General features: G+C 60.2%; 2 protein-coding genes across 3 annotated transcripts; one reads left to right on the forward strand and one right to left on the reverse strand.

Annotated features, from left to right (window-relative positions):
- Positions 1 to 1,162: 1,162 nt before the first annotated feature.
- NAB2 (NGFI-A binding protein 2) lies at positions 1,163 to 7,090 on the forward strand. 2 transcript variants are annotated; one of them, XM_077913470.1, is made up of 7 exons: positions 1,166 to 1,381; positions 2,783 to 3,656; positions 4,072 to 4,205; positions 4,541 to 4,592; positions 4,686 to 4,818; positions 5,023 to 5,214; positions 6,216 to 7,090. In XM_077913470.1, exons 1-7 carry the CDS (start codon positions 1,299 to 1,301, stop codon positions 6,323 to 6,325), a joined length of 1,578 nt encoding a protein of 525 aa, XP_077769596.1. In that variant the 5' UTR covers positions 1,166 to 1,298; the 3' UTR covers positions 6,326 to 7,090. The 2 variants fall into 2 exon arrangements, with proteins under 2 accessions (XP_077769597.1, XP_077769596.1); XM_077913471.1 differs by lacking the exon at positions 5,023 to 5,214 and having other exon boundaries at positions 1,163 to 1,381.
- Positions 7,030 to 21,497, reverse strand: STAT6 (signal transducer and activator of transcription 6). The gene is made up of 22 exons (XM_077913469.1): positions 21,345 to 21,497; positions 17,581 to 17,720; positions 16,977 to 17,115; positions 16,578 to 16,661; positions 16,007 to 16,145; positions 15,828 to 15,880; positions 15,476 to 15,624; positions 14,755 to 14,886; positions 14,439 to 14,627; positions 14,045 to 14,132; positions 13,788 to 13,910; positions 13,202 to 13,294; positions 12,610 to 12,816; positions 11,221 to 11,315; positions 10,991 to 11,127; positions 10,533 to 10,679; positions 10,259 to 10,322; positions 10,044 to 10,154; positions 9,766 to 9,849; positions 8,704 to 8,769; positions 8,493 to 8,621; positions 7,030 to 8,402 (listed from the first exon to the last, which is right to left on the reverse strand). The coding sequence occupies exons 2-22, from the start codon at positions 17,694 to 17,696 to the stop codon at positions 8,213 to 8,215; spliced, it is 2,535 nt and encodes an 844-aa protein (XP_077769595.1). The 5' UTR covers positions 17,697 to 17,720; positions 21,345 to 21,497; the 3' UTR covers positions 7,030 to 8,212.
- Between the last annotated feature and the right edge of the window lie 280 nt (positions 21,498 to 21,777).

The raw sequence follows: 21,777 nt of genomic DNA on the forward strand, positions 1-21,777 counted from the left end.
ACGGGGGGGGGGGGCTCCCGCAGCCAGGCCGCTCGCGCCCCAGCCCGGCCTGGAGCGGCTGGACCGGGCCCTGGGAGCCCCCGCCGGCCCCCGCCTCCGCCCCCTCCCCCTCCCCGACCTCCGGGCCGTGGGCGGGAGCGTAATGGGAACCAGATGGGGCTAGGAGAGACACACGGGAGGGGGCCTGCGGGGGGGCTGCGGGGGGCCGGCTCCCGCAGAGAGCTCCTCCCTGCAACTCCACCGCCGGGAGCCACGTCGGACTCCCCGGCCTCCAGCCCGTCTTCCGTTAGACTCTCTGGAGTGCAGTTGGTCCCCTAAAAACATCCGCGGAAGGGCCATCCTCCCGGTCCCGGCCTTGCCACAGAATTCCGCGGAGCAAAAGAGATGCGACGCGCAGAGGCAGGAGGAGAAGCCCTCCCCCCGCCTGACCCCCGGCCACCCGGCGCGGTAGCCGCGAGCACGGCCGCCCGCTCCTGCGCCCCGAGCTCCGACCGGGAGGCGAGCAGGGTGGAGGCCCGGGCCCCCGAGGACCGCCCTCGCGAGGCCGCCCGTCGCAGCGGGGAGCGCCGGGCCCGCCAGGGGATTCCTGCCGAGCCCCGCGCGCACGCGGGCAGCCGACGGCCGCACCCCGAGCCCGCCAACTCTCCCCGGCTCCCGGCCGGCGGGCCGCGGACTTCCCGCGGCGCGTGTGCACGCGTGTGCGCTTCTCCGTGTTCCGTGTGCCCGCGCGTGGCGGTGAAAGTCCGCTCCCCGCCCCGGGGTAGGAGCGGGCGGCGGGGGGTAGGAATGTCGCCGGCTGGGCGCTCACGTGGGTCCGTGGGCGCGGAGAGGGCCGGCTGCGCATCCGGCGGGGGCGGCACCGCGCGACCTCGCCCCGCCCCCCGCGGCCCGGCCTCGGCCCCCCCGCGCCCCGCGGCCCCGCCCCCGCCCCCCGCTCCACGCCCCCTCCCCCCGGCCCCGCCTCCCGCCGTCGCTCCGCCGCGGCGCCTGCACCGCGGCCGGGAGGCCCGGGCGCCCGCCCCCCGCCCCCGGCGCCCGCCCCCGGCGCTGCCCACGCCCTCCGCCCGCCCGGCAGCCAGCGCAGCGCCGGGCCTCGCTCCCCGTGCGTCCTGCGGGGGCGGCGGCGCGGAGAGGCGGCAGGCGCAGCCGGGGAGGGGGGGGCCGAGGCACAGAGGCGCGGAGGCTCGCCGAGAGGAGACGTGGAGGGAGGGACGGAGCCCGGACCGCGGCCGCGGCAGCGCGCGCCAGGCGCCGAGCGCGGGGCACCGAGAGGGGCAGCCTGCGGCCGCCGGCCGTCCATGCGCAGGGCGCCCTCCCCCACAGCCGAGCAGCCGCCGGGCGGAGGGGACAGCGCCCGCCGGACCGCGCAGCCCAGACCCAAGTTAGTGGGCAGAGGAGAGCGGCGGGAGTGGAGATGGGTGGAGCCGGGCTCGGGAAGGGGTCCGGAGGGCGGAGGTCGGGGAGACGGGAGGGGAAGCGGGACGGGGGTGGGGGGTGGAGACTGCTTGAAAAGGGGGTGCGTCTTCGAATTAGGGGGCCCGGGGAGCAGGGAGGGAGCGGGTGAAGCTGGATGTGAAACAGTGAGACCTAATCCTCCATCCCCCGTTTACTCCGCCGCCGCGGTCTGGCGCGTGAACCCCTTGCAAGCAATGTGGGGGCCCCCGAGCGCCAGGGGAAGTCCTGGAGCTCTGGCCGGTCACGGGGCCGGGGAGGGCCGCCGAGCGCCCCGCTCTCCGTCGGTACGGAGTGCGCGGGCCCCAGGGTCCGGGAGGAGCGGCGCCGCCGAGCCCGAGCCCCGGAGCATCCGCAGGGCCGTGGAGACGCGGGGCTGGCCGTAGGCGCCCCTTCTCCTCTCTGTAGCTTTATTTACGGCCCGCGGAGGGGAGTTTCGGTGTGCAGCCCCTCCCTCGGGGGCCTCGAGCGTCTCCCCCGCTCCGCTTGGAGGTGTGGGTGGAAAATGAGGGAGAGGAGAGAGGTGGGAGCCCCCAGGCGGTTTTCGCCCACGGACGCTGCCACTGTAGGAGTGTGCGTGGGCGGAACGGCCCCAGAGCAGAACAATTGAGGCACTCCTCCCTGCCGTGCCTGAGCCGAAGGGACCGGACCGGCCTACCTACCCAGCAGGTGGAGAGGGTCACTGCCCAGAGAGGGGCCCTCGGAGGGGCCCTGGGCAGCCCGGACAGGGGAGGGCCCGAGCAGTCAGGGGAGCAGCTCAGGGGAGCGCAGCCGAGCTCGCCGAGTGGGAAAGGGCCACACCCCTCCCTCGCAGCCACCTGGGTAGGATGCCACCAGGCAGTGAAACTGGCCGGCAGTGGTCCCAGGAGCCCACTGTGGGGAGGCCACGGGGTCCTACGTGCACTTCAGTTTGGAAAGTCACCTTGAGTAATGCTGGAACTGCCGGGCGTTTAGGGCGGAGGATGAGGACCCGTGCTGAGGGGAGGAGGAGGCCCAGCCATCCCGGGGGCCGTGGCTGGCCTCAGTGCTCCTGGTCTCCTTGCCCCAAGGCAGAAAAGTAAAAACTGAGAATGGTAGCGAAGAGTCTTTGGTTTCAGCCTAGACTGGGCTGACTTGTGGCTAGTCTGGTGTGGCACTGGGGTGTTTCTGTCTCTGGGTAATGCCCAGTTCTCATAGTCTGTGTTCAAGCTTGGGTATCCAGCAGAGCGAGCCTTCAGAGGAGGGGGATGAGAAGCAGGCAGGGAAGAGGATGCAGGCGAGTGTTGGGTGGGTACCCAGCAGGGGGACCTGTACTGACTGCCTCCCTCTCTACCGCACTCCTCCTTTCCAGGCCCAGTGCCCGAGCCATGGCACTGCCTCGGACACTGGGGGAGCTGCAGCTGTACCGGGTCCTGCAGCGCGCCAATCTGCTTTCCTACTATGAGACCTTCATCCAGCAGGGAGGGGACGATGTGCAGCAACTGTGCGAGGCTGGTGAGGAGGAGTTCCTGGAGATCATGGCCCTTGTGGGCATGGCCACCAAGCCCCTCCATGTCCGACGCCTGCAGAAGGCCCTGAGAGAATGGGCCACCAACCCAGGGCTCTTCAGCCAGCCTGTGCCTGCTGTGCCTGTTTCCAGTATTCCACTTTTCAAGATCTCCGAGACTGCAGGCACCCGGAAAGGGAGCATGAGCAACGGGCACAGCAGCCCAGGGGAAAAGGCAGGCAGTGCCCGCAGTTTCAGCCCCAAGAGCCCCCTTGAACTTGGAGAGAAGCTGTCACCGCTGCCTGGGGGACCTGGGGCAGGAGACCCCCGGATCTGGCCAGGACGGAGCACTCCAGAGTCCGACGTTGGGGCGGGAGGAGAAGAGGAGGCAGGCTCACCCCCCTTCTCCCCACCTGCAGGGGGAGGAGTCCCCGAGGGGACTGGGGCTGGGGGGCTGGCAGCAGCCGGGGCTGGGGGTGGCCCAGATCGACTGGAACCGGAGATGGTGCGCATGGTGGTGGAGAGTGTGGAGAGGATCTTCCGGAGCTTCCCCAGGGGGGACGCAGGGGAGGTAACGTCCCTGCTGAAGCTGAACAAGAAGCTGGCTCGGAGCGTAGGACACATCTTTGAGATGGACGATAACGACAGTCAGAAGGAGGAGGAGATCCGCAAATACAGCATCATTTACGGCCGCTTTGACTCCAAGCGGAGGGAGGGCAAGCAGCTCAGCCTGCATGAGGTGAGGACCCCACGCAGTATTGCGCTCGGCTCCCAGGTCTCAGCCTATTTGCCTTAGAGAATCTTTCCGCTCCCCAGGTTTGTTTCACTGCCCCTTGACCAGGACCCCACGCCCCCCACCCCAACGGCCCAATCCCAGCCACTGCAGTGCTGCCCTCCTCAACTAAGGGGGAGGTGCAGGCGAGAGCCCGGGTGTCCTGCTCTGTGCCCCTCAGGACCCCACAGGTGGAGGGGGCTCCCGGCGTTCCTAGGAAGCTGTGGGTGCTGGCCTCCGTCTTGGTCCTTCGGGAAGCCGCGTACTATCATTTTCAGCAACACCTGAGGGGTGGGCTTCGATGTCCGATGGTGAAGGGTGAAGGGTCTGGGCAAGGCAGTGGGGAGTCAGGATTCTGACGCTCGGGTGGTCCTCTCCACAGCTGACCATCAACGAAGCCGCTGCCCAGTTCTGCATGAGGGACAACACGCTCTTACTGCGGAGGGTGGAGCTCTTCTCCCTGTCACGCCAAGTGGCCCGAGAGAGCACCTACCTGTCCTCCTTGAAGGGCTCCAGGTGAGACTCTTTTCCCCAGGTCCTTCCTAGGTTAGGATTCTGCCAAGGAGCGGGTCACAGCCTCATCTGCTGCTTGAGTGCATCTAGGCCTTATTCCTACCCACGTGTACGTCCTGTCCTGCTTTCGCCAAGCTCGCTTGTCTGAGGTCTGCTCCCTCCTTCCGTCCGCCTCAGGTTGTGTCGGCTCCCCCACAGTAGGCTCCCCCACTGTAGCGGTGTGGGAGCTGCAGACTCCTGGAGTCTTGAGATAACGCGTGCTCCTCACCCAGTTCTGCGTTCCGCCCGTTGTGTCTCCCTCCCCAGCTTCACCTTCCTTATTGCTCTGGTCTTCGCAGGCTTCACCCCGAAGAACTGGGAGGCCCTCCACTGAAGAAGTTAAAACAGGAGGTAGGTTTCCAGGGTGGCCGCAGGGGGTTAGTGCAGCCTCCCTCAACCCCCTCCCATGCTAGGTCCTCATTTCCCCATTTGGGGCATCCACAGGTTGGAGAGCAAAGTCATTCTGAACTCCAGCAGCCTCCCCCAGGCCCCGAGTCCTATGCACCCCCATACCGCCCCAGCCTGGAGGAAGACAGCGCCAGCCTGTCTGGGGAGAGTCTTGATGGACACTTGCAGGGTGAGTGTGCATCAGAATACTTTTCTTCTCACTCTGGGGGTGGAGTAGGTGGGAGGAAGGAGCCAAGAGGCAACTGCCTGGAACAGGGTTGGGAGGCCTGGCTGGATGGGGGCAACGGGCCTGGGCCAATGGGTCTGCTTTGTGGTTGAGGGTGGGGGTTCCGTTGACTGTAGTCCCTTACCTGATCCATGCCCATGCCCACAGCTGTGGGGTCATGCCCAAGGCTGACGCCGCCCCCTGCTGACCTGCCTCTGGCATTGCCAGCCCATGGGCTGTGGAGCCGCCACATCCTGCAGCAGACACTGATGGATGAGGGGCTGCGGCTAGCCCGCCTCGTCTCCCACGACCGCGTGGGCCGCCTCAGCCCCTGTGTGCCTGCGAAGCCGCCTCTCGCAGGTGAGGCAGCAGCAGTGCTGTCCCCAAGCACCCCTACCACCCAGGCCCCACCCGGCAATCCTGGTGTCCTGGGGCCAGGTGGGAGGAAGAGGGATGTAGTCGTCAGAGAAAGCAGGCAGTAGGATGGTTGGGCTTCAGCCACTCAGGCCTTGGGTTGAGGAAAGGAGAATCCTGCAGGGCAGTTCCCACTGGGGAGGGGCTGATCCTAATGGAGACTTGTGAAGGGGGCACTAGGGTGAACAGGGGAACAGAAAATGGGGGACGAGGGGAACAGAAAGGGAGGCCACCAACAAGGGAAATGGAGGTAGAACTGCCTCTGAGAGGGAAGGGGAGAGTAGAGCAAGCGATAGGGTGGGGTTGCCTAGCTTGGATAGAAGTAGAGGAGCCCAAAGGGGGATGCTTTGTGTGTGGATGGGGGAAGGGAGTAGTCCGCCAGAGGGCCAGAGCGGCTGGGCTGAGAGTGATGCAGCAGACAAAGCCACCAACCCTGGCTTGGTATTTTTAAACTGTGCGTGGGTGGGAAGTGGGGGCGGGGACTGGAAAGGGGGCTCTTCTTGGGGGAGGAGCTGGGAGGCTGGCTTCCTGTGTTCCCCTTGATTTGGCTTCTAAGAAATTGGAGGGGCATGGTAGGGTAGGTGGGGCCTGGGAGGGGGCCAGGGATGAGTGGGGGCGGCAGAGCCTGGGAGGGGGGAGGGGGAGAGGTCAGAGCCAAGCCACCCCCACAGCTCCTGACAGAACCAGAAATTCCAGGAGAACGGAGGCGGGAGAGACAGAGAAGGAGAGAGACACACAGAGAGCACTACACACAGCCAGCGAGGGGAGGGGGATGCGCACACTTGGCTACCGAACCCCCCCACACCTGTAAGCGTGCGGTGGGCAGGAGGCAGTCATTCACATCCAGCGGGTCTTCGTGGTCTCCTCTGCTCCCGCCTCCTGTCCAGCCACCTCTCTGCATCGTCTACCCCGCAGCCTCCTGACCTGCCTACCCCTTCTCCCCACAGAGTTCGAGGAAGGGCTGCTGGACCGATGCCCTGCCCCGGGACCCCATCCTGCTCTGGTGGAAGGTCGCAGAAGCAGCGTCAAAGTGGAGGCTGAGGCCAGCCGGCAGTGAGGGATACACTGGTGGTCTCAGACCCAGGATTCGGGACTTCTGGCTCACACAGACTCCTACATTCTCCATCCCTGGCATCTAGTCACAACCCTGGATCCTTCCGCTGCCCTTCTCCTGCCTCCCCACCTGCTCCATGGGCGTAGAACTATGGGGCTTCAAGCAATAACGAGCAGGGGCCTGGCAAGAGGACACAAGGAGGGTGCGTGGTGCCCCTTCACCCTTGCCCAGAGCAAGGGGGCAAGGACTCTGGCTCCAGGGTATTTGGGGTTCTCCCCTCCCTTACACAACACACTCCCATTCTCTGTAGCTTCAACCAGTGGTATGAGCAGTTGGATTCAGTTTGGACATGGGGGAAAAGGGGACTTCCCTGGTAAGGTCCAACAGCTAAACATGGCAATGCTTCCCCCCACAACTGGGGGCCTGGGAACACTGGACCTGCTCCTCCCCTCTGCTCCCCCATTTTTGTGCTTCTAGTTTGTTTCTTTAATTTAACAAGTGCTGCGGTGTGCCCACCTATCGCCATCTTTCCCCCAAGTCCTCAGCAACTTTTTCCCTCCTGCCCTTTCTGGGGATGATGGGGAGGGTGGATGCGGGGTCCCCTCGACCGGCCCCCTCAGGAGGCCTGGGTTGGACTCAGGGTCTCCTGCAGCTGGGGGCTGGACCGCAGCACCTGTCTGAGCAGTTAGAGCGTCTTTCTTTTCAGATCGTGTACAGTAGATTATTTATTTTGTTATTTTGGAATAAAATTTATTTTATGGCTTAGGATCGATGACCACCCCCCCAGGGGAGAAAGGGTGGCATGGGGATGGGGGTGTGGAGGGAAGCTGGCAGTGGATGGGGAAATAGAAAAGCAGCAGCAGGTAGGGCCCCCTCATACACTCGGAGGACCAAATACCTGGGCCTGGGTCCCCGACTCACCCCCTGCCTCTGGGGAGGATTGGCGTGTTGAGGTACCAAAGCTAGAGCCACATACAGATGTCACGGCCATGTAGACCCACCGGGGCCACAGTCATGCCAAAGCCGAGTACATGTGGGTGAGCGTGCATCAGAGAAGCCCGCACACTCGCCGGTGTCTTGTTCAGTGTTTCACACTTCCAAACTTGTGTCGTCACACAGGCGAGATCACATAGATACAGGTTTTTTGTGGCCCTAACGACTAACGTGTGTGATCTCGCTCAAGTTCACACGCTTTCACCCAGCTGGCCGTGAAGCACGGCCCTTGGGCTTCTGCGCCATCTCCTACACGTGACCTGACAGGAATTTGGGGCTGTTTGAAATTTGTTTTTTTTAATCTGGGCATTACCCACATCAGTAACCCGAGTGTACAGATTTTGCCACCTCCGCTGACCCAGGTTCTGAACTGCTGCTCCATCCCTCCGCCCCCCACCCCAGCCAGGACCTGAGCCCATCCCTCAGTCCCCAACCTCTAGTACAAATGTGTGCACGTGTCTGCGTGTTTCTACATGTGTGTCCTGGGCTCTTTCCGAGGTGGGCGGAGAAGTCCTCCTCCGAGCCCTCACCTGTGCTCTTGCCCAGCCCCCTTCCTACTCAGCCCCATCTTCCAGGGAGAGCTGCGTGTGTGTGTGTGTGTGTGTGTGTGTGTGTGTGCTGCGTGTGCAGGCGTGTTGGGGCGTGTCTCACTTTGGAACCTGAATTTCCCTTCCAGCGTTGGAAGGAGGAGGACAGAGGTGTGTGGTAGGAGGAAAGGAGTGGATAGGCTCCACCCACTGTGCATTTTCCTGGCAGTCTTTTCCTCCTGCCCAGGGAGTAGGTGGGGATAGGAGGACACTCTCCCCATCTGCTGCTTGGCAGGAGCATGGGCAGGTGTCCAGAGCAGGTCCGTGGGGATAGAAGAGCTGTGTCTCTGGGCTCTCTTTGCAGCTGGTATCACCAGCTAGGGTTGGCCCTTAGGTCCAGATGGGACATTGAAATCCCAGACTGCCCATAGTGAGAGGGCTGCAGGAGGGGCTGGGTTCCCAAGGACCCTCCCCCTGATTCCCCTTGCCCCTCCAGGAGAAGCTTGGTGAGGTCCTGTTCAGTAGGAGGCAGCAAGGGTGGGAACATGTCTTCACCGACCCTGCGAGGAAGAAAGGGAGAAGCAATAGGGTGGGTATGGCACCCACTCCTTCAGCCCCCACCCAGCCAACACCCCCAGGCGGCCACTCACCAGGTGCCCTGAGGGAACCCTCCCACCGGCTGGCTCAGGCAGCTGTCTTCTGTCATGGGCACATCTGAGCAGAGCAGGGGCTCAGGAGTGGACACGGCATGCTCCTGAGACTGGCATGGGAGCAGGCCCCTGCCAAGACCAGAAAAGGAATTAAGATGCGGGAGGGGGAAGGCATGGGGAGCACAGGGCCAGGAGGGGTGCTGTCACTCACTGAGGGTGAGGTTGGTCAAAGGGCAGGTTTATCTGGCTCAGGTTGGGGGGCATCTGCAGGTGAGATCTGGAAACAGGAAAGAGGGCACAGTCAGAGAAAGGAAGGCTAGGCAAGGGCACAGTTTTGCAAAATCAAGGTCATTAAATAAGGCAACAATTTCCAGTTCCTTTTCTTGACTCTATAGTCTTGGGTGAGCTGTGGGGCTCAGTCTTCTCATCTGTAAAATGTGTATGTGTTGGGGATTGGACTGGGGGGGGAGAGGAGGGCTGTATTAGCAAATTTCTTTATAGTTTGGGGGGAGCAGAGGGAGAGGGAGAGAAGCAGACTCCCTGCTGGGGGTGGGGGAAGCTCTCTGTGGGACTTGATCCCATGACCCTGAGATCATGACCCTGAGATCATGACCTGAGCTTAAACCAAGTGTCAGATGCTTAACCGCCTGAGCCACCCAGGCACCCCTGAATTAGCTAATTTCTTTGGGACTCCGGTGGTTTTAAGCACCCCAGTCTCCTCCCTACCTCAACTCCCAGGAGGGGAGATGTCGTGCCTTATCTACACGTTTTAATAAGCACCTGCGGTTATAATAAAAGTGTTACTTGGGGAAGAAAAGTGTCTAGGCCACTTCAAGGCCAAAACAGATGAATAAACAAAAATCCAGACAGCAGATAAATAGTGGATTTCAAGGGCAAGAGAGGTTATGTTAATTCTTAACATAGCTCTTGCTATGAGCTTTACAGGTATCATGAACTCAACCTTCACAATAATCCCCAAGGAAGGTATTAGTAGTGTTATTATCAGTATTCCCCATTTGGCAGATGAGGCATCAGAGGTAGGCAACTTGGCCAAAGTCAGTAAGTGGTGGAGCTGGAATTTGAACCTGGCTAAGTCTGGACTTATCTTAACCACTTACACTTAACCACTAACATCTCAGTGGGGTGGACAGAAGAGAGTGCTGGCCTTTCGCTGCCCCTTTCTCACAGAGGAGCCTCTCCTAACAAATGCAAATGCCCATCCCCCTTGCGGGTGGATATCCTTGTCCCCTCCCCAAAAGGTTCTTCCACTTACTCCTGGAAGGTTGGCAACACATCTTCCCTGGAGAGGGCTTGGAATGAGGGCATGGAGTGAGAGTGTGGTGGGTACACCTGGGACCTGGAGAAAGAAAGCAGACCCCCCCTGATGCCAGCCCTTTTCCTGGACACCCCCAACCCCCTGCCTCAAGATAGGGAATCCCTTTCACAGAAAAGGAAATTCCCTCCCAGCCCCCGATGCCAGCTCTCCCAGCTGCCCATGCTAAGCACCTGTGTGCACAGACCACTCCCATTCCTGTCCCTCAAGCTCCTTACACCATATCTGGGCTGAGCTGCATATTCATGGAGGACTCAGTGGCCATTCCAAGATCGTAAGTGGGCACCATGGTAGGCATTTGGGGCTCCAGGGTGGGAAGTGGCTGGTCCCTGGAGGAGGGAAGGAGGTATGTGTGACTGACCAAGGGTTGATGCCACCACTTCTTCCAGTAACTAGTACCAGGCACAACCGCCCACCACAGCACCACGCTCACCTTTCCACAGTCATCTTGATGGTAGCTGGGACGTAACCCCTGCCATCCTTACCCATCTGTTCAGCTGTTGTGGGGAGGAAAGGAGAGCCATGGAGTGCCCCGGGACTGGGGAGGAAGGGATGTGGGAAAAGTGGGCATAGCTGATGGGCAAGTTGGACAAACAGGGCTCCGAAAACGGAGAGGTGAGTCAGGGATAACATACAGTGTGTAGGGGGAGGGGCGGTATGGAAGAGATGGGCAGAGGAAAGGTTCAGAACTGCCAGCCCCAGCTCACGCTTGTAGTGGCTCCGGAAAGCTTCATCCTTGGGTTTCTTAGGGTAGAGGTTTTTGAGCTGAGCAAGGTCCCGGATTCGGTCTCCCAGTGAACGAATGGATAGGTCTTTGGCCGAAAATGGCTGGATGTTCTCTATCTGTGGGGAGCCTACAATAGAAATGAGACCCTGAGCCCCTCTGTCCAGACATTCTTCCCCCCATCCAGCCCCTCTACAGGACCCACTCTCAATCTACCAAGGTGAGGAAGAGGAGAGTGAGGGTGGGAGTCCTGGCGGAGAGAGACCCACCCATCTCCATCCCCACAGAGCTCACAACGAGAAGGTAGGCCACAGAAGAGAGGAAAGAAGGTGGATCCTGAAGATCAGGCGTGGCATCAAGGAAGGCCAAGATATTTCCTTCCCAGAAGAAACCCCAGAGGGCACAGGCACAGAAACAGAGGACCGGCTGGGGTGACCTCACCATCCTGGCCCCGGATGACATGGGCAATGGTGATGCCCCCAATCTCTGAGTCGCTGAAGCGAAGGAGGAATGTTCCATCAGGCTCGTTGAGAAGAAGGCTAGTGACGTACTGTTTGCTGATGAAGCCAATGATCAGCCTGGCCAGGATGAAGGAGAGGATGGAGGGTAGGGATCCTGGCTGTGGAGGAGCTAGAGGTACAGCTGCTCGGGCCATTGGGGCAGAGACTCACCGATCTGACCAGTAGCTCCGGAGACAGCGCTTGGTGAGGTCCAGGACACCATCAAACCACTGCCAAAAGGTGAAGCCACGACCCAGCAGGATCTCCTGGGGAATGGGCGGGGGAGCTAGTGTGAACATAGGAGGACCAGAGCTAGGGTCTACTTAGAGCACTGGGCTGTGAGGGCTCACGCAACAGAGTCACAGAGCTGAAGGACCAAACGGGATCTGAGATCTCATTGATGACAATGGCCAATCCTCTCGTTTACCGCACCAGGCCGTACTCCAAGCCTTTTCCATTAATTAATTTATCTGACCTTTACGAGCCTCTGGAAGTAGGTCCTATAAGTATTCCACCTTACGGATGAAGAAACGAAAGCCCAGAAAGGTCAAGTAATTGCCCAGGTCTACACGCTGGTGACAGGCAGAGCTGGGATGTAGCCCAGAAAGTCCAGGCCAGAGTCCCTCATTAGAGCTGTGCTCCACCCATCGTTAATTAGGCCTCGTGGAATTGGAGTCCAGAGAAGGTAGTTTGCCAAGTGTGAGTGTCCTGCTCCCTTTGCTAACATGTTCTACCGTCATGTAGACTTTTCTTTTCTTTTCTTTTCTTTTCTTTTCTTTTATTTTCTTTCTTTTTTTTTTCTTTTTTTTTAGACTTTTCTTTCTTTTGCTAAGAGAGCAAGCAGTACCTGACTGCATTTACCCAGCTGGTTATCAACCGCGACATTCAGATCTTTCCCGCCCCCGCCCCCATTTCTTGTAACAGACCCGATTCTGAGCCACCTCATTTTGGAGGCAGTAAAATAGGGTAGCTAAGAGCAAGAAATATGAGGTTCTATCTCAGCCTCACCTGCTGGGGTGGGATAGAATGTTTGACAAACTACTTAACCCCTTTGAGCATCACGCTCCTTGCCTGTAAAATGGGGATAATACTAGTACCTACCCCAAAAGGATGTTGGGAGGGGTAAGTGAGAAAACACACATAAAGTCCTAGACATTAAAGTGCCTGGCGTTTATAAGGTGTCAGCACATGGTAGCTGGTATTACTGTGTATGTCCCTGTGGGATTTCATCCTGGTTTTTGCAATAGGAACGATTTTCCTGATGGGTCAAAGTCATTTTGAATCAGAGCTGTGTTTACACACAATCTGGATGAGTCATGCAAGTCACTGGTAAAGAGGGAGGACAGAGGGCCCCGGGTCCAAAACATGAGGGACGTCTCTGGGCTTATCGGCCAGGCTGAAGGGTTTTCCCTGCCTGGGGGTGACAGAGGCCTCCCTGGTGGACATGATGGGCCTTTGTGAAGACCCCAGCAGTCAATCTCTGGACCAGGATGGGAAGGCCCTGAGCGCCTCAGGGACAAAGAGCTTAGGGGCGGGAGGTCCGAACAGCAGGGGAATGACCTTGTTGAACTGTGACCAGGACACAGAACGGTGCTGGAAGGCCTCCATGCTGAGACTGTTGTCATTGAAGATCTTCTGGGCTAGGAAGAGGAAGTGCTCTGGGAGTAGCCCCCGATTGGTCCCCACTTCGGCCATGAACTTGAGGTTCAGAGTTTCACACATCTTCTCCCAGGGCACCCGCTCAGCTACCACAAAGGGCACACGGTCCTGGGGTGAAGCGGGAAGGACGGGGCACTTCAGGCTATCATCGTCCCTCCTCCTCTGGAGGGGCCTTTATCCCTCCTGCCCCTCCAGAGCTGCCCTTCCCAGGCATTACCTTCCCCCCCTCCCCCCAGCTCGCTCACAAACATGGTGCTTCTCCAAAAACAGTTTAGGGGGCTACAACATGCTAGCTGCTAAGACTGGCATGAGAAGACATCCGAAGTATAAAAGCATGAGGTTAGAGAGTATGAGGAAGGAAGGAGTTGTGGTCGCTCCCATTTGATCATAGGCCCTCCGCTTCCCCCCACAGTAGAGCCCACCTTGCCCCTGTTCCTCCCCTCCCTCCCTCCGTCCCTCCGTCCCCCCACTGCCACTCCAGGTCTTTCCTCACCATCTCAGAGAAGGCATTGTCCCACAAGATGGTGGCTTTGGCATTGTTGTCCTGGTTGCCGTGGACAATGACCACCAGGGGCAGAGACAGGGCCTGGCAGGGTGAGAACAGGGGGATCTTCTTACTGGATCAAGGGGCTTCGGGGGGGCGGGGGGGCTGGCTCTGAGAATGCAGGGAAGCTACTGGATTCCCACGACATAGTTAAAAGCTGCCGGTGTATCATCAAGGGGTCTCTGAAGCAGATTAGGGCCTTACTGTAGGGAAGTGGTTGTGAGTCAGTGCTTCAGAGCCAGACCCCCAGGTTTCAAATGCCAGCTCCAACACCTGGCGGCTACGTGACCTGGGCAAACTACGCAACCTCTCTGTGTTTCAGTGGACTCATGTGTAAAATGGAGCTAATAACAGTACTTACCTCATAATGTTAGTGCGCAAATTCTGTGTGAATGTGCATGTGAGAGAGAGGGAGAGACACTTAAAACACTGCCCTGGTCGATAACAAATGTCCACTAAGTGCCAGGCACTGCCACACCACGACGCCTCAGGCCCCAGGGCTTTCCTGAGGAGTGAGGTCCAGGGCCCAGCTCACCTGGAGCTGGACGGGGAGTTTGTTGGGGCCGAGCGCGAGGCTGGTGGAGAAGAGCACGGCGCACTTCTCCTCCGTGACCGACTCGGTGCCCTTCCGCTCACAGCGCTTGATCTTCTTCAGAAGCTGCAGTGGGCGGCGAAGGAGAGCAGGAGTGAGGACAGAGGGTTTCTCCTGGGTTCCCAATAGCCTCTCCACACCTCCCTCATCTGGGGAGCCCTGCCCCCCTCTTCACCACCACTGCTCCCGGAAGCCCTCACCAGGTTCTTGAACAGGGCCGAGCAGCAGTTCCCAGGAATGCTGTTCTCCAGGGCCACCGTGTTGTTGATGATTTCCCCGGTGCTTTCCCTGGGGGGGGGGGGGGGGAGTGGGCCAGTTGGGGGAGGAGCCTGCGTCCAGGGGTGAGAGGCAGGAACTACGGCCCCAAGTCTCCATCTCCCTGTGTGGATTCTTAAGGAGAGTCCTCATTGTGGCCGAATCATGATTCCCCATCCCATTCCAGCACTTTTGGGTTCTTCCTTTCCTCTGCCTAGACATCCAGGGTCCACACACACCCTGGCCCTCCCTCCTCATCACCCTGCCCTTCATGGTACCCCCCACCCCAGGCTCCTCCGGCCTCCACCAACCCCACAGGCGTCTGCCAGCCCGACTTACGCTCCAGCCCCCGGCCCCTGGGGCATGCTCAGCTCCCTTGCTTGCTTCTCAGTCACCATGTCGGCCCTGACCAGCGGAGGCTTGGCGGGGGCCCCCAGGAACCGCAGGCCCAGTAAGAATCGAACCCCAGCCTGGAACTTGGTCTGAGTCTTCAGAACCTGGGGGGGCTGCTTCTCCACCAGGAAAGAGCTGGACGGAGTGAAGACCCGGGGGAGTTAGTGGCTGGGCCCCTCCTGGTACCCTTCCTTCCCACAGCTCTAACCCTCTTCCTTCCGTGGGCTGTGCTCTAAGCCAGGCTGGGGGCCTGCGGGCATACCTGGTGACGAGGCTTCGCAGGACTTCATCCAGCCGGCTGCTCAGCACCGCCCGGGCCTTGGGCTCAAGCTCCCCACCAGCCGCCCCCACCTCCTGCTGCAGCTGGGAATAGATGTCCACCAGGCTCTCACACCTGGGGCCAGGACAGTGGTCAGGGGGCACAGAGCTCAGGCTGCCCGCTCCAGCACAAACCCCCTGCCCCTAAACCCAGAAAGAAAGCAGGATAGTGTACGCAGAGGGGTGGAATGTGCAGTAGGCGTGGCTGCAAGTCACCTGGGCTGAAGGAGCTAAGGAACCTGCCTTGACTCTGGGTGTGAGGTTCCTTCTCTGTGCCTGGACCCCTGCAGAAACCCAGCTGCCTCTTCCCCAGGACTCTGGTACCCAGGTCAGCTGCCAGCGCGTATGGTACTTTTGCGCAAATTGAAAGGTGCCTCCACCCAACAGACCAAATAGGAAAAGGCTTCCCATTCCTCTGAGCAAGGGGCTTGAAGAGAAAAGCATGGGCCGGATGAGCTCCCGCTCACACCCCCGGCCCTGGGCACACTTGTGCAGGCCGTGACCTGACGACAGTGGGCACGGCCCTGCTGGGATTGGCTTCTCTGAGTCTTGGCCATGCCAAGGCCCGTTTGCCTGGTTTATCTCTCACACCTGTGGGTCCTCCAGCAGGGACAGCAGGCACTCGCCCCCAGTCCGCCCTCCAATCCCGTCAGTCTTGCCCCAACCTCTCTTGTAGTGGTGCCAGGCTTTCCTCAAAGGGTGCACCATTCCCTGCCAGCTGCTGCTGCCGCTTCCAAATCTGGATTCTCTTCAGCACCAGGGCCTGGGCTGCCTCCAGCTCCCCAACAGTCTCCTGCAGCAATGTGGCCAGGGCCTGCGGGCAGGGGAGGCCTGAGCCAGGGCTCCTCACCCGGCCCCTGAGGGCAGGCCTCTTTCCCACTGCTCAGGCCCTCAGACTGTCCCCTACCCAACCGAACTGGTGTCTCTCTGACACCTAATCTCCATCCCTCCACAGAGTTGAGATCCCTCAAGCACTGTGCTCTGAGCTCAAACTCCACCTCCCCATTCATCACGTACCTCCCTTGGCCCAGTTCCATTGGCAGGAGCATCTATCAGGCTGCGCAGAGACACTGAGGGTGAGGGCAGAAATCCGGGGTACACATAAATTTGAGGTTCAGTCAAGGGTAAGGGCCAAGAGGGCATCCTACCCACCCACTCCCCAGAACCCTCTTAGGGGGCCAGCCCCGAGCTCCCACCTTGGCCAGCCTCAGCCCCTGGCTGCAAGGCTTCTCGGAGAAGGCGAGTTTCCCCCACCCGGTGCTGCAGCCTTTGCAGTGCTGTGTTAAACTTCAGTTCCTCCTGCTTCCAGTGGAAGGGCATTGGCAGGTGGCGGAACTGCATGGGAGGGACAGACGCCCAGAGGTGAGATACTCTGTCCATCTGTCTACATTAGGCCTCCACTCCAGAAAAGGGTACCTGCTGCCATGCTCCGCCAGAAGGAAACAAACTACCTCTCTTGTCTGGCTCCCTTCCGCCTTGGAAGGATCTCCCTGACCTGGAATCTCTCACGGATAGAACTCTCTCCGGGCAGAATCAGCTTCTTAGCCCTTACCCTCTCCTCCCCAGGCCTCTCTTCCTTCAGTCCCTCCTTCTGACACTTCCCTGAGTGTGGCTTGGGGGGGCGTTCTGACCCCCAGAACCTCCTTTGGTCATCCTGGGCCTAAAACATCGAGCCATCTTGAAGTTCAAATTCCTTCTAGTTTCTCATGGCTCAGGCTAAAGTCCCAGGGAGATGAGCTGGGGTGGGAGGTGGGGTATTAGCATTACCTGTTCCATAACAGCTTTTTTCTCCCCTTGAAGTATTTGTCTAAAAGTGGCCACCAGCTTCAGGGGGTCCCTTTGATATATGCTCTAGAGAAATGAAAAGTGGCAGGCTGGGTTAGGCTGGCTCTCACCCATGTCCTCCCCCTCCAATCCACGCCCCTCCCCTCCAATCATAAGCACACCGCACACAACTCCGAAGGGCAGCACCACTGTAGAGGCCAGAAGTTTTCATGCATTTGCATGCTTTTAAAACCCAATTTGCATGCTAGCTAACAGCTAACCAGGGGAACACCAATTTGCTTCCAGCATCCAAACAACTTCTTCCAGTGTCCAAGGCTGACCCCAGCTCCACTCCAGCCCCACCTAGCCTCATCCCCTTCCCTCCTGATCCCCGACCCCCACCTCCAGGGTGCTGATATGTTGCAAGATGGTGCTCCCCTCCCCCTGCTTCCCCGCTGAAGCCTGAAGACGCTGGACAGTGGCGGAAAGTAGGGCGCTAGCCATGTTGCAGCAGAAGGTGTCTGAGCCGACCAGGAACTCCCTGTGGGAAGATCAAGATGAGGTGGCCTCAGGTCAGGGTTTCTTCAGCTCTACTGACCTTCCGCGCCTCAGCAAAGGCTCAGCGGCTCCTTCCCAGTCCCAGTCTCCATCCAGGCCCCGTACAGCCTCATCCAGGCCCCGTACAGCCTCCATCTAGGCCCCGTACAGCCTCATCCAGGCCCCGTACAGCCTCCAACTGGGCCTTTTCCCCCAGTTTTCCAGCTACTATGGGAAGTGCCCTTGCCCCAGTCCCGACCTCCAACCCCTTTGGCTGAGGCTCCTCAGAGGGGCCACTCCATGTGTCAACGTGCACTTCTGCTTGGTATGCCACAGACTCCCCACTAAATCTAGGCCACCACGCAGGGAATAACACGTCCCAAGTCCCAAAATGGGACAGAGAAAACCTACTGAGAGGGAAGGTGAGTGGGAGGACCTGGAGGATGAGCATGGGGCAGATAGGACTCACCAGGGCTGGTTCTCTAGCCAGTCACTCAGGAGATGCCGCAGGTGTTGGGGAAAGTCGACATAGAGCCGCTGCAGTTTTTCTGGGGGCATCTTGGAGACCAGACTCCACAGAGACATGATCTGGGGTTTGCAGGGTGCCTTCTGGAAAGGAACAAGGCCACTCTGAGAGGCACCCAAGAAAGTTGGCCTATGTTCTGGGGACAGCCAGCAACGTCCTGCAGACCCCAGAGGCCATCCCCACCACCCCTCACAGCCAGACAATCTCAAACTGGGGACATCTTCAATCAAGGCCTGAAACAAAGTAATCCTTTCAGTGGTGGACAAAGGGGTGAAGGGGTGGGAAGAGCTGAGCTGCAGCCAGAGGGCTGGGAAGACAGAGGAGGTGGGGAGAATACGGAAAGCTCTCTGAGAGAAGGCTGAGGACATGAATTGCAGTTCTGAGCTGGCTCTGGTTCCGTGGGCAAGGAACCTCCCCACTGTGAGCCTTGATCTTCTCATCTCATAAAATATGAGGCTTGGAGGAGTGTAGAACTTTCCAAAAATTTTTAAAGTAGTAGACAATTTTGGTTTTTAATCTGTGGAATCCCAGTTATATAAAAGGTATAAAACTGGGAGTTCCTCTGATGAAAGCAAGTGTGGTTGGCCTGGAACTCTACTGCTTCTACTTCCCTCTCCCTACCTCCTGACCCCAAAGGTATCCCTAGAGAAACCCTTCAAAATCCCAGGGCTCCACGAGAAAATTTGAAAACTACCAGGCTGGATGATGAGACAGAGAATGGGAGAGCATTAATAGCTACCGTTAATTAAGCACTTACTATGTCTGAGGCATTACATAAAGCTTATTATCTATAGCTTTGCAGTGATTTTTAAAATATATAACTATGCCTTTTCATAGGTGAAGAAATTGAGTCTAGAGGAGGTTCTCTAACTTGCCAAGTCCACTGAGCAAGTGAGTTTGGAAATCAGGACTTGATTCCAAGGAGTAACCAACCCCGTGCTGGGGGCGCCTTCCACATCCAGATGCCATCACCCTAAGAGGAGGGGCTGTGGGAGGAGAGTTGAAGAAGCAAGGTGGAGATGGAGGAGAGGGAGAAGCAGAGAGAACTTGGGAAGAAGGTGGGAGAGACTGGAGAAAAAGTAGGGTTAGCAAACGCCTGGACTGAAGAGCCTAGAAGCTGGGAAGAGGAAGCTAGAGGCTGGGCTACAGGCCAGGGGCAGAAGAGAAAAGAGGGAGATAGTTGAAAGGAGGAGATGAGAAAGCCAGGGCAGGGGGTTGCAGTTCATTTCTGGGTGGGCTGCAGGGTGAGGAGGGTGTACTAGAGTTTTCCCAGGGGTCTCTCAGGGCATGTTTCCCATAATACCCCTTTCTTAGAGAGGAGAGAGAGGATGGGGATGGAAAGTCCCCGAGTCACCCCCTACCCTGTACCTCCAAGGGATAGAGGGGCCTCTTCTCCGGAGGCTCTTGCTCCCCCCACCTTCTGGCCCCTCTGGCTCTTTTCCACCAAAAGCACAATCCTCCCTGCGGCTCAGGGTCTTCCAACAGGCCTTTCCCTACCACCTCCCGCCCTGGATTGGGACACCTGTGTTTCAGATTCGAGGGAGGACTGCACTCCTCTCTTCTCTCTTCCCCTCCTGTCCCTCAAGGCGCTCAGCCCTTTGACCCTCTCTCCCTACCCCAGTGGGGACTGAGGTAACCCACGAGCAGAGCAGAAGGCAGTGCCCCCTTCCTGTCTGCACCCTGGTTGAGTGACACCCCCCTTTGCTCCTCCGGGCGAGGCCTCCTCCGGGCAAGGCCCTGGCCTCCGTACTGCATCGCCAGACCTCGGAGGCCACCCTGCAGCAAGGCCGGGCGGCGGGCCCCCCTCGGCCGGAGCCCCCCAGGACCGCAGGGAGGAGGAGCCGCGGCGGAGGGGCGGGGCCAGCGCGCCCCAGCACTGCCCACCCGGGGAGGCGCCGCGCGCGGCCACCGTCCTCCCCAGCGCGCTTGGTGGCCCCGACCCCATCACCTCGGTCCCTCCGTTCTCGAGCCCTCGGCCCGCGGGACCCGAGGATCAAAAGTCCAGAGCGCTCCTCGGAGCCGCGCGACCGGCGGGGGCGGGGGCTGGGGGCCGGGGTCGGGGGGTCGGGGCCGGGGCCGGGGCCGCGGCCGGGGGCGGGGCGGGGCGGGGGCGCGGAGCCTCCCGCGCGGGGAGGGCTGAGCCGCGCCGCCGCCGGGCAGCCTCGGCGTCTACAGCAGCCAAGCGTGGAGCGCTTTTCAGGGGGAAATTCCCCCTTCCCCGGGGCACCATGAGGTCTAGGTCTGGGGCTCGCTCACCCCCAGCCACGCCCTGGGCGCCGAGCTTTGGGGGATCGGCAGGGGCTTGCCAAGGACCCCCTGCCCCGGGCCGCAGCCGCCTCTCCTCCCCCGGCGCAGGGCCGCCTCCTTGCCCTCCTTTCCGCGTCTCTGCGGGCCCTGGAGGGGCGGGGGCGGGGGTGTGGAAGAGTGGCCCACGCGGGGAGGTGGGAGCGCGCGCCCTACCCACCGCGGCCCCCCGACTGTTGAAGCCTGCCCGCCCGGCCCCCGGGAGCAGCCCCCGCGCCCCGTGCGCCCCGCCCAGGCAGGCCCGAGAGGACCCCCGCCCGGCCCCCGCCCCGACGCCGGAGCTCCCCCGCCGCCCTCGAGGCATCCCCTCACCTTGGCAACCCCCCTGCCGTCGTCTCCCGGGCTCAGCGGCCACCGCCAGGCCCCATGGGGCTGCAGCTCCGTCCGGCGGTTCCGGGCTGGCCCTGCTCGCACCCCCCTCCACCGCCACCGCCAAACAGCGCACACACACGCACACGCACACACACACACACACGCACACACACGCACACGCTCACAACCTCTCCCGTCCTTCCTCCTCGGTGTAAGCACTGGCCGCCCCAGCCCGCTGTTTCCGGCTTCTCCGTCTAACCAGGTCCCTCCCTGGAGCTCTGACGACACAGAGAAGAGAAAGTGGGCTGGAGGAGGAAGAGGAAGAAAGTGGGGTGAGCGTGTGTGCCCTCCTGTGCCGAGTGGGGGAGCACGGGGTCGAGGCAGCCAGGGCTGGGGCTCCCGGCCTGGGACCAGACTGGCGGGGCGGCTGATCCCCACTTACTGCGTCCCCTCAAAAGCGATTAACTTTTCTCCAGAAAGTCACCTAGTGCCAAACAGAGCCCCGTGGCCCCAAACTGTGTCTCCCATACTCGAACTTTTGCAGGGGCCCGCGGTCTGGGCTCAGGAGGAACTGGGCACCCCAGGGCCTCTGGAGAAGCAAATCCCTCTGGGCTCTGCGCTCCCTCCAGTGGAGGACCCTGAAAAGCAGCCAGGGAGCTCCGAGCTGCCCGGAACGCCTAGGTCCTCCTCCCCTGGCGGCGGGGCGCCTTGAGGTCGCGTGACCACTGGTGCAAGGCAGTGGGGGAGGGAACCTCACGACTCAGAATTCTGGAAGACTCCAGGAGGAGTTTCTTGCCCTGAAAACCGTCTACAGCCCCCTCCCTACAGGGTCCTACTCCTCAGACCCTGGTGGGAGCCAGCACCACCCGGAGCTGCTGCCTGCAGGTTCCCAAGGGCCAAGTTTGAGTCGGAATCTGCTGTGCAGCCTTGGCAAAGTTCCTGTTTCTGTGGTAAACACTGAGACACACCCAGAAACAAACACATACATGTACAACTTCCCTGCCCCCCCCCCACGCACACACACGTGGGGGCACGCTCACAGACATGTCAGCCCTCAGAGCCACAAGCAGTCACAATGAACACAAACTCACAAACACAAGTCCCGCTCAGCTTCTGAGTCATCGTCAGAACTAGTGGATGGTTTTTGCAGCTTTTGCTCGTGGAAGAGCCGAAGGAGGCCAAGGGGCCTAGAGAGGCCTCCGGGCCCCCAAACGTGAGAGACAAGATGTATAGAAAGGGTGTCTCTGGGGACCCCCCCGGAGATGGGAGGAGGTTTCTACTCCCCTCTTCCCTCCCTAAACAGGGCTGGGCTGAGGGGCCAAAGCTAGGCCTATGCTGCCCCCTGGTGCTTGAACTGACTCCTAGACCCCAGCTCCCCCTCCCCCTCCTCTCCTTCCCCATGTGGATGAGCATGTGTGTGCAAGAGTGCACGTGTGCATAGGGGCCCCGGCCAGGCAGCAGAGAGTAGCAGTTAACAACTGGGAGTCTGGAGATAGGCAGATTGGGTTCAGATCCTGCCAACGC

This window comes from Canis aureus, chromosome 11 (genome assembly GCF_053574225.1).
Source record: "Canis aureus isolate CA01 chromosome 11, VMU_Caureus_v.1.0, whole genome shotgun sequence".
Lineage (NCBI taxonomy): Eukaryota > Metazoa > Chordata > Mammalia > Carnivora > Canidae > Canis > Canis aureus.